Source organism: Sorex fumeus, unplaced genomic scaffold (assembly GCF_029834395.1).
Source record: "Sorex fumeus unplaced genomic scaffold, SorFum_2.1 ptg000010l, whole genome shotgun sequence".
Taxonomy (NCBI): Eukaryota; Metazoa; Chordata; class Mammalia; order Eulipotyphla; family Soricidae; genus Sorex; species Sorex fumeus.
In genome coordinates this window covers 2,377,142-2,395,432 of record NW_026606067.1, presented here as the reverse complement: position 1 = coordinate 2,395,432, position 18,291 = coordinate 2,377,142, and the positions used below count along the sequence as shown (strand labels likewise).

Below are 18,291 nucleotides of genomic sequence, written 5' to 3'. Positions count from 1 at the left end.
TTAAAGTAAATAGTTTATTTTGACAAATGTATAAACAACTCCATTTAAGATACAAAATGTTTTCATCGTGCTCCAAAATTCCTCTGTGCCTCTGGGTTCTCAGCTCTCACCCCCACCCCACCCTAGGCAACGATTAATCTTTCAGTTGGGTTAGTTTTGCCAATTCTGGAGTTTCATGTATATAAAAGTGTAACATATGGACTCTTGAATTGAATTGTTTTGCTCATGTTTTTAAAATTTGTCCTATATTGGTACATATAGTTTGTATAACTCCCATATATAATATATATGTATATGAGACATATATGTTTATGTTATGCATGTATATGAGTGTATACACACACACACACACACACACACACAAAATGTATGTCTATAGTTTGTTTTGGGTCTGCTCTGTCCAAGGCAAGCACTTTACCTGTTGTACTATCTCCAGCCCTTAGTTTGTTCCTTTTTACTGAGTATCATTCCATTGCATGAAAAGCACTGTTTATTCACTTATTCATTGACTGACAGTGATATTTCTGGACTGGCCCTCTAATCAGTAACCATAATCATTTACGTACATTTTTGTGAGGACATATATTTTTATATTTTGGGGTAAATACTTTAAAATTGAATGATAGGCCACATTTATGTTCTGTGTGTGTGTATGTAATTTTCATGTAGCTATTAGTTTCTCAAAGTAATTGTACTTTTTATTTGCTACCGATGATGTATGACAATTCTTCTTGCTACACATCTTTTATAATGCTAATTTGTTTTTTGTTTTTTGTGTGTTTTTATTTTGGGACCACATCCAGTGGTGCTCAGAGCTGACTTCTCCTGGCTCTGAGCTCAGGGATCACTCCTGACAGTACTAAAGGGGTTAAATGGGGTGCCAGGGGTTGAATGTAGTCTGGCTGCATGCGAGGCAAATGCATTTACCCACTGTACCATTGCTCCAGCCCCTGCCCCTAATAACACTATTTTTTTTTCCTTTTGGTGGGGCATGTGGTGGGAGAGGATGTTCCCCAGCAGTGCACAGGAACTGAGGCCACTGCCAGTGATGTTTTTGGTGCTTGGGGGGCAGTAGCCACACATCTGGCACTGCAAGGAGGGGTGGGAGTGAGGGGGACTTGTGACACCAGAGACCAAACTCAGAGTCTCACATTTAAAGACATGTGATCCAGTCCTTCAAGCTCTCTCCCCAGCCCTCTTAATAATACTTTTGTTATTGTCAGTTGTTTTTTTTTAAATTTTTGTCATTCTAGTATGGATTAGTATTCCTTTGTAGTGTTAGTTTCCATTTGCAATTATATGCAAACCTACAATTACCTCAGAATTAAAAGTTTAAAAGTTTTAACTATTTTTAGCTATTTAGAGCTATAATTTAGAAATTTTTAACAAAAAGACCCCAAAGTGTTTATTTAAAAATCTCTAAAATTAGGGCTGGAGCTATAGCACAGTGGGTAGGGCATTTGCCTTGCACACAGCCAACCCAGGTTCGATTCCTAGGATCCTGTATGGACCCCCAGTCTCCTGAGTGCAGAGTCAAGAGTAACACCTGCGCATCACCGGGTGTGACCCCTCCCCCCAAAAAAAGGGAAAAAAATCTCTAAGATTCTAAACATGATAGTCTACATGGTTAGTGAATATTAGACTGAAATATGACTTGGTTCTATAAGAGACTTTCTCAAAGTGGCCAGTACTACCCCCTTGGGGGAATGGAAGAATCCAGGGTAGGGGGAGTAACCTTGGGTGCAATTGAGGGAGCGTATTTTGGTTTGTTTGCTAAAAGAAGGTCAGCTTCCATTCCAAGTGGGTGCTTAATGATTGATTTTGTCTTTTTTTTTCCCCCCGAGCGGTGGGGGGTTGGGGATAGGCCAAGTAAGTTTGAACCTCTAATATAGAAAAAGAAAATGTAGGTTGTAATAGTATGCTCTCTTCTGTTATGGGGCTGGAGCGATAGCACAACAATGGGGCGTTTGCCTTGCACGCAGCCAACATGGCTGACTCGAGTTTGATTCCTCTGCCGCTCTCGGAGAGCCCAGCAAGCTACCGAGAGTATCTCGCCCGCATGGCAGAGCCTGGCAAACTACCCGTGAGGTGTTCAATATGCCAAACACAGTAACAACAAAGTCTCCAATGGAGACATTAGTGGGCCCACTCAAGCAAATCAAATCGTTGAAGGAGCAAATTGTTGAACAGTGACAATGACTTTTGTTATGATAATTGTTCTAAGGCATTTACATTATAAACAAAGTCCTGATTAGTAAAAACTATTGTTTCATCAGAAAGGATGCAGTGGACAAGCATGGTAAGGTAATTCTATTGACACTGAATCCTAAGACTGGTTTCTAAGGTCTTTGGGTCAGTGTTAGAAAATGTGTTTCATACACACTTGTCAGTCCAGCAAATAGGTATCTCCTAGTCATGTGCAAAACATGTATTTTTACCAAGGGGACATAATCCTTGCTTTTAGGGCACTGGAGATCTAAAGAGACAAATAAGAAAGTGGGCTTTCACTTCAAGGGACTACTACTGTAGGTGGGGCCTGTCAGAGGGGCACCTGAATCTAAAACAGTCTGAGGTAGGGAGCTTTCTGGGTGCCATTATCTTAGCCTTAGTTTAAAGAAATGCATAGACCTTAACTTACGCTTCTCAGGGGTGAGAGTCACTTATTAAATATAAAGCATAGAGTGAAGACATGCAGAAATCTTTAATACTTTTAGATTTTTGTCATTTGATGCATGTGTGTGTGCATTCGTGCATTTACTGGGGGTAGGTAAATGCTCATATACTCATTGGTAGTTGGAATCACTCCCACTGGCGTTCAGGGCACCATGCTGAGCTGAAGTCAAACCTGGGACTCCTGCTTATACATTCATACATTTATGGTTGTTCACTTCTTTGTGGGGAAGGGTTATTGGGCTACATCAGCAGTGCTCAGGAGCTGCTATTCCTGGCTCTGCTCGGGAGTAACCTGTCTGTGTTTGGGGAACCATTTGTAGTGCTGAGGTTCAATAGGCCACATGCAAGTGCTTTACCCCTGTACTATCTCTCCGGCCCATTGTGGTGGTTTGCTTCTTAAGTGAGCACACAGAATAGCAGTCTTCTGGTCGGAGATGCATAAAAACTATGCAAGTATCTGTGAGTAGGCTGCCTCATGTCACTACTCCTGTATAGTTTGAAATATCACTGGAAGTTGAAAACAGGAAAATCTGTTACATTTCTGTTTTATTTCCTATGTTCTCTGACAAAGATATGTTCTAGGGCTGCTACTCCTGGAATTATTTTCCAAAAGATTCTCAAAAAATGTCTTTTGGGGTCTGGAGAGCTAGCACAGAGGGAAAGGCACATGCCTTTGCACAGCCAGCACAGGATCAATCCTTGTACATATGGGATACATGTTTCACTACTTTTTCTGGTTTTGTTGTTGTTGTTTTTGGGTCACACCCGGCGTTGTTCAGGTGTTTGGCTGGGGCGATAGCACAGCAGGTAGGGTGTTTGCCTTGTACATGGCCAACCCGGGTTCAATTCCTCCGTCCCTCTTGGAGAGCCCAGCAAACTACCGAGAGTATCCCGCCCACACGGCAGAGCCTGGCAAGCTCCCCATGGCGGAGTCAATATGCCAAAAAATAGTAACAAGTCTCATAATGAAGACATTCCTGGTGCCTGCTCGAGCAAATTGATGCACAACAGGAAGACAGTGCTACAATTGCCCCTGGCTCCGGGGACCATATGGGATGCAGGGAATCAAACCCCAGTAGGCTGGGTGCATGGCAAGTGCCCTCCCTACCCACTGTACATCTCTTCAGCACCTGATTCACTACTCCGAGCCACAGCCCAGGCCTTACAGATCTTTCTATTTCAGTTGTTAAAATGTTTTCTATTGTGAACTCTGTAGGTTCACGTGCAGTTGTAAAATGAGCACAGAGATCCCAGTTCCTCCCATGGTAACATCTTGTTAAAGCCACAGTGACATCACAACTAGGATGTTTTCATGGACACAATTAAAGTATAGATTAGATCCATCACAGAATCCCTCCTCTTTTCGTCTTGTAATCAAATATATTCCACCTCTCTTCCTTAAACATAGGCAACCTCTAGCCTGTTCTCCGTTTATGTGTCAACTGTTTGCTCCATTTTATTTTTATTGCTGAAGAGTATTGCATCAAACTTCTTAAGATACTGATTACTTGAGATTATGATAATTGTTGAACACTTTTCTAAATGTAAACACAACAGCTTGATCTACAATTGAACATCCTACAAAAACTGTCTCACTGTGTTTTAGTTGTTTTCCATTTTTCCATTATAGTTGTGGGGTGATATCTAGCGATGCTGGTAGGGCCATGCACTGCTGATCCATGGAATTCCATTTGGTCCTTCACGCCACCAGGAGAGACCCCTGAGCATCTCTGGGTATTGCCCCAGGAAACAAACAAAACCTCACCAAGTGGTTTCTCAGGACCTATTGAAACCACCTTGGTTTCTGTATCTAATTATAGTGAAAGGAGTGGCAAGTATTGCTTAATTAGAACTACACTCAGGCTCTTCAGTGTACCATCTTATGATTTGTTACTGAAAAATAAACATTCAAAACTCTGTCCTTATGAGGTATGGCTTAGGGGAAGCCATCAACAATCACTTAAGAATTAAATAGGAAAATAATTTATTATGTGGGTATATTTGCAGCTCCTATTATTTTTAAACTCAAGGGCTATTCCTGGTGTAGTGCTCAGGAGTCACTGGGGCTCAGTGGCACCATCTGGTTTTGGGGATCAGACCCAGACTTTCTACATGCAAAGCCCTTCAGCCCATTGTGCAGCTCCTTATTTTTTTATTTTTTGTTTTTGCTTGTTTTTATTTTGGGCGACACCTGGTGATGCTTAGGAGTTACTCCAAGCTTTGCACTCAGGAATCACTCCTGGCAGTGCTTGAAGGACCAACCATATTGGGAGGGATCCCCAGTGTGCCTCATGCAAGGCAAGCACATTCCCTGCTGTACTCTCTCTGGCTCCAGAAAGAACCCTTGTGACACAGATGTAAAACCTAACATTGACCTTTGGATGAAACTGAATTTCACGGTCAGTAACTTTCCTGTGATTCCACATTATTCCTCTGTCATTGAAATGTCCTGCTCTTTATCCTGCTTTGCATCTTTCATAACCGGTCTCAAGTGCTGCTCCTAAATGCCATGGTCTGTCCTGCCACCTTGTGGCCACAGTGTACAGTCATTGCCGCTGTCACTGGTATAGAGCCTCAGCCTACACTTGGTATAATTGGATGGGCTCTAAATTCAGGCTTTGGAGATTGAACCCCATATCACTGTTTCCTTGCTGATAACTCATTAAACTAAGCTTATGTAATCTTTTCAAGGATTTCACACTGTCACACTGTCCTCCCGTTATTCATTGATTTGCTTGAGCGGGTCTCGTAATATCTCCATTTTGAGACTTACTGTTACTGTGTTTGGCATATCGAATACGTCACGGGGAGCTTGTCATGCTTTGCCGTGCGGGCAAGATACTCTCGGTTGCCAGGCTCTCCACGAGGGGTGGAGGAATCGAACCCGGCTCGGCCAGGCTGGCTGCGTGCAAGGCAAACGTCCTACCGCTGTGCTATCGCTCCAGCCCCTCAAGGATTTATAAGTATTATTATTATTATAAACGTGGCCCTCGCATTCCACGCCCGGCTCCACGCCATTGATTCATTCGAATGCCTAACAACCCGAATCAGACGTTTACATTTGAATAGATGTGGCTCACTGCCGGCAGTTTCTATCTTCGTTGTCTACGCACCAACATCTCATTATGATGAAAGAGAAATCGAGAAGTTCTACATGGAGCTGGAGAAGTTCTGTAAAGAAGACCGCACCTTCTACAAGATCATTGTGGGTGATTATAATGCCAAGATAGGACCGAGAAGATCAGCTGAAGAACTTCACATCGGGACCCATGGCCTAGAATGGAACGAACAGGGTGAGAGACTGAGTTCATCGTGTCGACCAAGACCATTCATGGTAACTCACAGTTCCAGAAGGCCGAATCTAAACATGGGAGTCTCCCAGTGGACTGTTCCACAACAAAATAGACCACATCATATTCAATCGGTGGTTTTGCCTGACCGATGTCGCTGTTGTCCCAAAATTCTGAACGGGATCGGACCACCGTCTCCTTCGTGCAAAATTCTACTTCACAGAGCAGGGAGAAAGGGCTGCAAAGTATAAAAAGAGAACTCCCAGAACGACCACCAACTGGGAGCTCTTCAGCACTATTGCGGCAACATGGAAAGATGCCATTGTTGACAACATTGACGAGGAATACGATCGACTGGTTCAGCACCTCCATGATTGTGCGAGAAACACCAAGAGAGAGATAGCCACAAAAAAAAACGCCTGTCTTCGAAAACTCTTGAGTTTATTCGCCAACATGGTTTGGCGCATGCCTCAAGCAACCGCAAGCTAACGTCCGAGCTCACAAAGCAGTGCAGAGATGCGATCAAGGAAGACCTCAAAGAGAGAAGAGCAGAAGTGCTGGTAGATGCGGCAGAAGCTGGGAAAAGTATTCGTAACGCCCGCCTGTCCTTCGCCAACTACAAGACCAAGATGACTGCCCTCCGACGTCCTGATGGATCCATCACATCCTCCAGAACGGCAATGGAGAAGATTATCCATGACTTCTACTCAAATCTCTTCGATAACCATGTCCACTTGCCGACATACCGAATTCCACAGGATGGATATGTCGTTCCCAACGTTCTCCCTTCCGAAATCCGACACGCTATTTCGTCAGTAAAGAAACGAACAGCACCCGGCCCAGACAAGGTCAGATCTGAACACCTGAAGAACCTGCCGTCAGTACTCATCAATACACTGGCTCGGCTCTTCACACGCTACCTGTCTGAATGCAAGGTTTCGTCCCAATGGAAAACCAGCAGGACTGTACTGCTGTTTAAGAAGGGAGACATCCATGACATTGGCAACTATCGCCCGATCTGCCTATTGTCTGTCATCTACAAGTTGTTCATTCGAGTCATCCTAAACAGGATTGGCAGAACACTAGATGAAGGACAACCATGCAAGCAAGCCGGGTTCCAAAAAGGATTCAGCACGATCGACCATATCCACACGATAACCAAGCTCATTGAGGTTTCTCGGGAGTTCAAGATGCTGCTCTGTTTAACGTTCGTTGATTTAAAGAAGGCCTTTGATTCTGTTGAGACGGAAGCGGTCATTGAAGCCCTAGCCAGTCAGGGCATTCAAGCCCAATACATCAAGATCCTCCGTGAGCTGTATTGCGGATTCACTACCAGGATCTCACCATTCTACAAAGAAGTAATCATTGATGTCAAGAGAGGGGTTCAGCAAGGTGATACCATTTCACCAAAACTCTTCAGTGCCACCCTCGAGAACATCATGCGATGACTGGAATGGGAAGGAATGGGAGTGAAGATAGATGGTCGGCAACTACACCACCTCCGCTTTGCTGATGACATTGTTTTAATAACACCAAACATCAGCCAAGTGGCACAAATGCTGGCCGATTTTGACCGTGAGTGTGGAAAGGTAGGACTACAGCTGAATCTTACGAAGACAATGTTTATGAGAAACAGCCTCGTTCCTGATGCCCCATTCACTCTCAACGGAATGACCATCTCCGAATGCAACAGCTATGTGTACCTAGGTCGAGAAGTCAACATGACAAATGACCTGGCACCGAGCTGCGCAGGAGGAAGAGAGCGGCTTGGAATGCCTTCAGGAACATCGAAGAAATAGCTAAGAGGATGAAGAACCTCCGGCTCCGGGCACATCTCTATGATTCCACTGTTCTTCCTGCATTAACATATGCCTCAGAGACCTGGGCCCTCTGTAAACAGGATGAGAATGCTATTCGGGTCTCCCAAAGAGGAATTGAAAAAGCTGTGCTTGGAATATCACGTTTCACTCAAAAGAGAGAAAGAATCCGGAGTTCTGACATCCGTCGACGATCAAGAATCAGGGACGCTGTCTCGTTTGCCAAGGTGTCAAAAATCAGATGGGCTGGTCACATAATGAGATTTAAAGACGACCGCTGGACTAGAGCTGTTACCGACTGGATCCTACGGGATGTCAAAAGACCACGTGGCCGCCCACCTACCAGATGGTCAGAATTCTTAATCAAGATCATGAACAATCGGTTTGAGGCTCTTCATGTTCCCAGAGCGAACAGATGCCATTGGGCTACACTGGCACGTGACAGGGACGAATGGAGACATTACTGGCGCCCACTCGAGTCAATCGACGACCAACGGGAAGTTAAGTGATTAAGTGATTATTATAAACGTAATCTCTTACATCATCTTACATAGTAATCAGAGTAAATGAATTTAATGCAAATGCTGAAAACATGATACACTTAGCTACCATTACTCTGATCTTAATTGCTTTAAATATTAAATATATTTTATTTAGTGACATAAAAGCTCCATATAGCCTAGCCTCTAGGTTCATTATGTATGTACTGTTACAACATATTATTTTTTAATTTTGTTTTTGTTTTTGTTTCTTTTTGGGTCACACCTAGCAATGCTCAGGGGTCACTCCTGGCTCTGCACTCAGGAGTTACTCCTGGCAGTGCTCAGGGGACCATGTGGGATGCTGGGAATCGAACCTGGGTCAGCTGTATGCAAGGCAAACACCCTACCCACTGTGCTTTCTCTCCAGCCCCTGTTACAACATATTTTTAAATTTACTTGAAACTTTATTGTTTAATGAGTTAAGAAAGATAATAAAATGTGCATGCTACTTGTTTCAAAGTGAGTAAATATGAAAATAACTAAGCACTGTCCTCCCGTTGGGCTGGAGCAATAGCACAGTGGCAGGGCATTTGCCTTGCACGCAGCCAGCCTGGCCGAGCCAAGTTCAATTCCTCTGCCCCTCTCCGAGAGCCCAGCAAGCTACCAAGAGTATCTCGCCCACACAGCAAAGCCTGGCAATCTCCCCATGACGTACTCAATATGCCAAACACAGTAACAACAAGTCTCCAAAAAAATGGAGACGTCACTGGGCCCGCTCAAGCAAATCGATGAACAACGGGAGGACAGTGACAGTGACAGTCCTCCCATTGTTCATCGATTTGCTCGAGCAGGCACCAGTAACGTCTCCATTGTGAGACTTGTTACTGTGTTTGGCATATTGAATACATAACGGGGAGCTTGCCAGGCTCTCCGAGAGGGGCAGAGGAATCGAACTTGGGTCAGCCATGTTGGCCGCTTGCAAGGCAAGCGCACTGCCCGACCTAAGCGCAAAAGTGGAAATTTTTTTTTAATTTTTTATTGAATCACAGTGAGATGCACAGTTACAGGGTTGTTCAAGATTGGGTTTCAGTCATATAATGTTCCAACACCCATCCCTCCACCAGTGTACATTTCCCACCATTTATGTCCCCAGTTTCCCTCCCCTCACCACTCCCTCGCCTTTTTGCTTTTGAATTTATGAATTTATGAAATGAACTTTGTTCTGAAACTGTACTGCTAATTATACTTAGTGTTTATTGCCAATATAAGGTATTATCTAAGTTCTACTTTTATTTATTTATTTGCTTTTTGGGTCACACTCGGTGATGCACAGGGGTCACTCCTGGCTCATGCACTCAGGAATTACTCGGTGCTTGGGGGACCATATGGGATGCTGGGAATCAACCTGGGTAGGCTGCTTGCAAGGCAAATGCCCTACCCACTGTACTATCGTTCCAGCCCCTAAGTTCTACTTTTAGCTATTCCTTTTCCCTTCCTATTACCTGTATCAGGATAAGGCACTTGCTTTGCATGTGGCTGACCCTTGTTTGATCATCCAAGTACTGACAGGAGAAGCCCCAGAGTATTACCAGATGTGACCTAAAAAGAAAGTAAAATAAAGATATATGAGTATATGTCTGGGAAGAAGGATTGGCACAGCTGCCAGTGCTCGGGGCTTACTCCTGCCTTGTTGCTCAGGGGTCACTCCTGGCAGTATTTGAGTGACTATGCAACATCAAGGATTGACCTGGGCTTGACCACATGCAAAGCATTCATCTACTTCCTGTACTATCTCTCTGACCCACTGTATATATATCCTGAACACATTTTAGTGTGTTTTTTAGTTCTGTCTCTCTGTCTCTGTTGATCTCAGTGCTCAGAGATTATTGTAGTACAAGGATAGAACCAGGGTTAGCCCCATGCAGAGTAAGTGCCTTAACCATTATGCTATCTTTCTGGCTCTCCACTAAATATTTTATTCTGCCCAGTTTCCCCTATTGTTAAATGGTATAAGATAGCAAAGAAAAAAAATTCTCATTATGGTTGTAACATTCTTTCCATTCTTTTTATTTATAGTACTATAATGGTTAATTCTATTCATACTGCTTTTTTTCAAATTATATCTGTAGATAAAATTGCCACGAGAGTCTTGATTTAAAGTACATGAATGTTTTTATGACTCTTGTAATGTTTTCCACATTTTTGTTCAGAAGAGTAATGCTTTCCCCACCGAGAGTTAATGCTGTTTAATGCTATTAAATCCTAGTTGCTAAGAGCTTTCGTCCATACAGCATTGTATTGTAAGATCAGCTCGTTACTTTCTAGGGCAGAGTGAAATAGAACAGACACACCTAGATATATCGAGTGAAAGGCCATGCTAAGTGGATTCAGGGTGCCTGTAGAAGTCTGAGGAAGAGCTGGCATCTCCAAATAGTAGGACTAGTCCGGAACAACTTCCTGAAGGAAGAAAAATACGAAAATATCTGAATTTGAAATAATTATTGGCGCTAGTTTTTCTTTCTTATGTTTTATAGTTCCCAAAACATGTCTTGCCTAAACTATTTAATACCTGCCACTTGTATGGTCCAGTAGAACACATAGATTTGGAGAATTGTTTCATGATTTGAACTTTATGTACTTACATATAAAATTTAAATAGCCCTGCAGAGAATTGGGAGGGTTATAGAAAATGTAGACTGTCTACAGCATTATTTCAGAACAGATCAAAGATGGAAGAGCTAATGTTTGAATAAAGCACGTAACAGTACCTGGCATGTAAGCTAAGACTAAGAGTCACTGTTGGTTTTACCATTGCATCATGCCTGAAGCAAAGCGTCTATCTACTTGCCAAAACATCTGCTTGCCTTTAAGTATTGTGATTATTAACTGTATTCATATTGAATAAAATTGCTAAGTTTTCAATGTCCTGGTCCTATAGTCAAAGCCAGTTCCTCATCTCCAATGTAAAACCGTCATCTTTAGAGGGAGCATCAGTAGGTTGGCTTCTTTTTTCTTTCCTTCTTCCTTTCTTCAGCCCCCGCTGCTTGCCAGCTATCATGGTAGGTGCAGGACATGGGAAAATGCTCAAGGCGCTATACTTGCCCTCAGTTGTCTTGCGGGCTAACTAAAGAAGTTGAGTTGTCATCAGGTGACTCTGTTTTTATTTGGTTGGTTGGTTGGTTGGTTTTTTGGTAATTGGGTGTGGGGGGTGGTGGGAATCAAACCCAGATTTCCTTCATGTGAGGCAGGTGCTCTTGACTCACTCTGCCACATCCACGGCCTTAGGTGTAGCACCGTGAGATAAGTCAGTTTTTCCAGTGGCTGCTCTCATTATTTAGCATCATCTGGAGTTTTTCCTTAAATACCAGTGCTCAGACTAGAGAGAGGAATACACGGGTTAAGGTGCTTGTCTTGCATGCTACCAGTCCAATACTTGGCTCCCCATAGGGCCCCCGAAACCCCCCAGGAATGATCCCTGAGTGCAGAGCCAGGAGTAAGCCCTGAGTACCACCAGGTGTGCGCATCCCCCCTCCGAGAGAGGGGGAGAGAAAGAGAGAGAACATTTTAAATCATAAAGACCATTGAGATCGACACATATTTACTCTGTAAATATTTAGATCTTATGTCCTATAAAATACACTTTTTTTATAAGTTAAATATCCAAAGATAAGCTAGGAAAAAGTATTTGCTAATTGAATAACAGTAATGTAAGTAACTTAGAAGCCTTTACAAATCAAGAAATAAAAGCATCCTAACTGAAAAAAATACATATGAACAAAGAAGCCATTTTCCAAGGAAAATAGGAATGATTGCCTAACATGGAAGCTGCTGAATCAGAGTCGGTTGGGTTGCGTTTTTTTTCTTTGTTTGTTTTTGTTTTGTTTTGTTTTGTTTTTTGACTTTGAAACTAATACCGACAGTGATACCTAATGTTGACCTGGGACACTGGTAACATTCCTGATAGGGGAGGAAACTTGTTACAGTATATCTGGAGAACATATTAATCATAATTTATAAAGTTGTTAGGGTTTTTTTGGTTTGGGGGGCCCATTCCCAATGGTATTCAGTACTTACTCCTGGTTCTGCACTTAGAGATCACTTCTGACAGGGCTCAGGGTGGTGCCGGGGATCAAACCTGGGTCAGCTGCACACAAGGCAGATGCCCTACCCATTGTACTACCTCTCTCTCCAGCCCTGGAAATTGTATGTGCTGGGGATTGAACAAGGCTGGGGAATGGTGGCAGGATTCAGTTGTAGGGGGCCAGGGAATACCACTGAACTCCATCCCCAGCTCAAATGTTAAAATGTAGCTGCTTTGGGGCCCTTTAACTCCACAGGAGAAATTATACCTGGAAAAATTGTTTGTAATGCCTTAAAAAAAAGAAAAAAAAAAACAGTAAATCAAAAAAAATCTCTTATTTGATGTGTACTGAATTTTTTTTTCTTCTTTTGCAAAAAATTCCTTCCAGGGGCTATGTCTTAGAGGAATTGATTGTGGAGGCCTATGTTCCATCCCTCGCACCACAGGGTCCCTGGAGCACTGCCAAGAGTGGTGCCCTTGCGTTCTGGGTGTGCCTTCCCCCACTAAAAGGAAAGAATATACACTAGATGTGTAGATACTACCACAGGGGATACTCTTTTATATACTCCAAATGTAACTACCATATAACTTTTTAAAAAATCTGAAAAAACAGCAGTGGCCAGAGTCAGAGATAGGACAGAAATAAGGTGCTTGCCTGACAGACAGCCAATGCAGGTTCTCTGGCACCACATATGGTCTCCTGAGCGCTGATAGGAGTGACCCCTGAGCATAGAGTCAAGAATGAGGCCTGAGTACCACCAGGTATAGCCCCAAAACAAAACCAAAATAGGGTCCAGAGAGATATAAAAGGGTGTTGCTTGCTTTGCATGGAGCCAGCACTGCCAGATGTGGATCCCAACCTAACCCCCACCCAAAATAAAATTAAAATTTACATTAACAAAATATAATGGACATATGAAATAAAAGTCCATATGAAGTCCTGTCCTGGATCAGTGGAATCAAGAAGTTGGGGCCAGGAAAATGAATTTTTTATCTTCAGTTATGACAGGTATTGATTGTGTGATTTGGAATCAAAACAAAACTAAATTAAGGTTAGATATGAGAGCATTTTGGAAGTACATGCAGTGAGTAAATTTCCCACTCTGTGTTTGAAGGAGGAGGAAGGAGCATAATCAAAAAGGATTTTGTGTTTTGTAAATTGTGCTGAATAATCCATTATAAAAAAAAAAAACAGGGAAAAGAAGTTTCCTTTGAGTAAAATATAATACCTTAAACATACTAATTCAGTATTTGATAAATTAGGTTAACGTAGCTTTTTTTTTTTAAGTTAATTTGTTTTCCTTATTGTGAGGGTAGTCCACATCCAGCACTATTTGCTTGGGACTTACTCCTGGCTCTGTGCTGCTCATGGGTCACTTTGGTGCTTGGGGGACCGTTTACAGTGTTGGGGATCAAACTGGGATCAGTCGTGTGCAAGGCAAGCACCTTATCCCCTGTACTATCTCTTTGGCTCAGGCTAGCTCATCTTTAAAGTATAACACAGATGCATTCTTATTAAGGTGCTCCTTCCAGAGTCTTTTGGTATTTTACTTTTTGAGCGATAGCACAGCGGTAGGGCGTTTGCCTTGCACGCAGCCAATATGACCGACGCGAGTTCGATTCCTCCGCCCCTCTCGGAGAGCCCGGCAAGCTACCGAGAGTATTCTATATGCCAGACACAGTAACAACAAAGTCTCCAATGGAGACGTTACTGGACCCACTCGAGCAAATCAATGAACAATGGGAGGGCCTTTACCTTTACCTTTTTTTTGAAAATACATTTAATATTTTAAAATGCAAGAGCAAAAAAAAATAAAATAGTATGAGACTAATATCCAAGGACAGAGAAAACAGGGGTCAAGAGGACTGGTCAGTGGTTGGAAGCCTGCCACAAGTGTGTGGGAGTCAAAGGTTAGGATAGAGAAGGGACCAGTATGACAATAATAGAAACTGAGTGTTGAAAGTAGGTAAAGGGATATACGTGATAACCCCTCAGTAGCACTGTAGCACTGTCCTCCCGTTGTTCATCGATTTGCTCGAGCAGGCCCAGTAATGTCTCCATTGTGAGATTTTTTTGTTACTGTGTTTGGCATATCGAATATGTCACAGGTAGCTTGCCAGGCTTTGCTGTGTGGGCGAGATACTCTTGGTAGCTTGCCGGGCTCTCCTAGAGGAACCCCTCAGTAGTATATTGCAAATCATAATGCCCAAAAGGAAAGGGTTGACGGGGGTCGGGGGGAGAGGATGGAAAGAGGGACGGAGGGTGGAAGATAGGGGGAGAAGGGAGGGAGGGAGGGAAGAAGATAGGGAGAGGAAGAGAAGAGGAAAAGTGCCTTCCATGGGGGGTTGGGGGTCCAGCGGTGCACAAGCGGGAACTGGAGATATTGGTAGTAGGAAATACGTACTTGTGTAGAAATGGGTGTTGGAACATTATATGAGTGAAACCCGATCATGAACAACTTTGTAACTATCTCACTGTGATTCAGTTTTAAAAAGTAAATTTTAGGGGCTGGAGAGATAGCACAGCGGGTAGGGCGTTTGCCTTGCACGCCTCCGACCCAGGTTCAATTCCCAGCATCCCATATGGTTCCCTGAGCACTGCCAGGAGTAACTCCTGAGTGCAGAGCCAGGAGTAACCCCTGTGCATCGCCAGGTGTGACGCCCCCCCCCCAAAAAAAAGCAAAAAAAAAAATTTTAAACAATGCAAGAATATTCAGAACAGCAATTTCTAAGCATAATTTTGTGTCTTTTTTTTTTCCAGAGTGCTCATTTGGCTATGATAGATACCCTAATGATGGCTTACACAGTAGAAATGGTCAGTGTCGAGAAAGTAATTGCGTGTGCGCAACAGTATTCGGCTTTTTTTCAAGCCACAGATCTACCCTATGATATTGAAGATGCTGTCATGTACTGGATCAATAAGGTAGGAATATATACATACTGAATTAAAAGCGAGTGTCTTAAAACCAGAGAAGGTGAAATCCTTGTTTAGACATTGCCATGCTATAGACCGAGTGTTTTGTTCGCCTAGATTTCATTTGTGGAAATGTTGAACTACTCTGTGATAGTAGTTTATATAGGTCTGGCTATTCCACACCAAAGTAGGGTCATGTGATGTGACAGATGATGATGGGGACCTCTTCGGTGTGGAATAGCCAGACCTATATAAAAGATGTCTTGAGAGAGTACCTTTACTCCCACCACATGGGAGGTTTCAGCAAAAATCAAGCCAGGTCCTTACCAGTACCAAAACATTCTGTTGAATTTGATTGATCTTGGATGCCCAAGTATCAAACCAGGGTCAGCTACATGCAAGGCCAGCTCCTAGGTCCCTATTTTATTTTTCCAACCACCAAGTTTTTTTCTAGGGCCTTTATTTGTATTTGTTATTCTCCGAGAATAATGCTCTTTCCTCTTTTCAGTTAGTGTCTCATCTTTAGGTCTCAGCTTCTCATTACTTCTTTAGAGACCTTCTCTTTTTTGGGGGGGGGGTCACACCCGGCGATGCACAGGGGTTACTCCTGACTGCACTCAGGAATTACTCCTGTCGAACCCAGGTCGTCCGCGTGCAAGGCAAATGCCTACGCTCTGTGCTATCACTCCAGCCCCTAGAGACCTTCTCTGATAGAACCATTCTTTCCAAAATAGATCTCCCAGCTCTCATATTCTACTTACATATTATTTCTGGGCACTGCACTAGTGATTCTCAGGAGCCACTACTGGTAGTGCAGGGGATCAAATCTAGAGCTCCTGCATGCAAACGCATGTGCTCCAATTGCTTGAGCCTTCTCCCTGAGCATAGCCATGTGTGGCCCACAATAATAATAATAATAATAAGGCCCTCCCGTTGATCATCGATTTGCTCGAGCGGGCCCAGTAACGTCTCCATTGGAGATTTTGTTGTTACTGTGTTTGGCATATCGAATACATCACGGGTGGCCTGCCAGGCTCTGCCGTGCGGACGAGATCCTCTCGGTAGCTTGCCGGGCTTTCCGAGAGGGGCGGAGGAATCGAACTGGGGTCGGCCATGTTGGCTGCGTGCAAGGCAAACGCCCCATCGCTGTGTTATCGTTCGATTCCTCCGCCCCTCTCGGAGAGCCCGGCAAGCTACCGAGAGTATCTTGCCCTCACGGCAGAGCCTGGCAAGCTCCCCGTGATGTATTCGATTGCCAGACACAGTAACAACAAAGTCTCCAATGGAGACGTTACTGGGCCCACTCGAGCAAATCGTGGCCCACAAAACAAAACAAAAAATGCTCTTCAGGTCAGGAGAGCAAGTTTTTAAGAGAGAAAATAAGTTATCTGTTGTACACTAATTTTCCTGGTTGGTGAAATGAAGTTTCCATTTGAGTGATACCGATCCTTGATAACAGAATCTGACAAAGGCTCTTGAAGATGCATATTATTTTATACTGAAACCTACCACGATTTTAATTTTTTTTTTTTAATTTTGAAGGTAAACGAACACTTGAAAGACATAATGGAGCAAGAACAGAAATTGAAAGAACATCACACAGTCGAAGCTCCAGTAGGTCAAAAGGTATATATTACAGAGAGGAAGAAATTGCCTTTATGAGACTCTGTTCACATATTCACAGTCTGGGGCAGTTTTAATAGTTGTATTCATTAAAATTCTTTCCAGTAATAGCTGTATCTCAGAATGCTATGCAACAAATACTTAGTAGAAATAAAAAAGAAATTGTATTCGTGTGTGTGTGTGTGTGTGTGTGTGTGATGTTAGAGTTCAAACAAACCCAGGACTCACGTGTGAGACTTGGCTCTACTGTCAGGCCACATCCCAATCCCCTATGTCTTTAAAAGAAGCAGAATTATATTCTTTGAAACACACACTAAAGAGTAAAATAACACTTATACCCTTTTAATGTAAGTACTTGCTTTCTTGCTATAGACTATAAAAATGTTAAATGAAAAGTGTCACCAACTAGTGTTTCTCCCCTGCTCTCTAATTAATTGAAGGTATTTTGTTGAAAAACTACCTTGTTCACTGCTGTGTTTGTATTTGCTTTTTCAGCACACTTACTGAAATAAGTAAGCGTGCCAATTTACACTTACACTTTGAGAAGAATATTGCCTTGCCATACTTGACCTACTGCTGCATATTGTAATTGCAAGTTCAGCCCTGGACTCATTCTACTTCCCTTTTGTGATTTTCTTTTGTGATACAAATTTCCTTACCTGACTTTAGAACTTGAATAAAAAAAGTTTACTGCTAAAACACACAGTATAGGGGGCTAGAGCAATAGCACAGTAGGTAGGATGTTTGCCTTGCAGGCGGCCAACCTGGCTTCAATTCTCAGCATCCCATATGATCCCTTGAGCACTGCCAGTGATAATTCCTGAGTGCAGAGCCAGGAGTAATCCCTGTGCATCGCCGGGTGTGACACCCCCCCCCCCCCAAAAAAAAAGAAAAAGAAAACACACAATATATCTTGGTATTCTGAAAATGAAAATTTATACTGGGAAAAAAGGGGGATGATAAAGTGGTGGTCTTTATCATTAGAAAATATATTTTTCACTAAAGCATTAACATCTAAAAGATGTGTGGACTATAAGTTTGGGGCTCCATATTAGAAGCTTTCGTAACATGTTTATTGAAAATAATTCTGATAACTTTACTTTTACATTTTGCTTTCCTTTTTTTTTCTCCCTGCTTTCTCTGAAGTCTCCTTCCAAATGGTTTTGGAAACTGGTTCCAGTAAGTTTATCCAGCTACTTCAATTTGCTTTCCAGAATTGTAATTGTAGGGGTTAATGCCTTTGCTGCTGTATCATTTGATACAATGCATAGAGATTGAATTTTAAGGTATTTGATTATAAATGGAAAATGGAAAAATTAAAATCTAACTAAAGTGTGGAATAGAAGTTCAAAAAATAATTTAAAGGGTATACAACCTTTTGCTTATCTTGTCAATATTCCCAGACTAGGGG

General features: G+C 42.7%; 1 protein-coding gene across 2 annotated transcripts in view; it reads left to right on the top strand.

The window, feature by feature from the left end:
- The window catches only part of CAMSAP2 (calmodulin regulated spectrin associated protein family member 2), an 85,370-nt gene that overhangs the window by 40,021 nt on the left and 27,058 nt on the right, over positions 1–18,291 (top strand). Inside the window, exons 3-5 of one of the 2 annotated variants that reach the window (XM_056110507.1) lie at positions 15,105–15,266; positions 16,800–16,883; positions 18,027–18,059. In XM_056110507.1, the coding sequence (XP_055966482.1) occupies positions 15,105–15,266; positions 16,800–16,883; positions 18,027–18,059 (279 nt within the window). The remainder of the gene's footprint in view (positions 1–15,104; positions 15,267–16,799; positions 16,884–18,026; positions 18,060–18,291) is intronic. The other variant, XM_056110508.1, reaches the window with a different exon arrangement.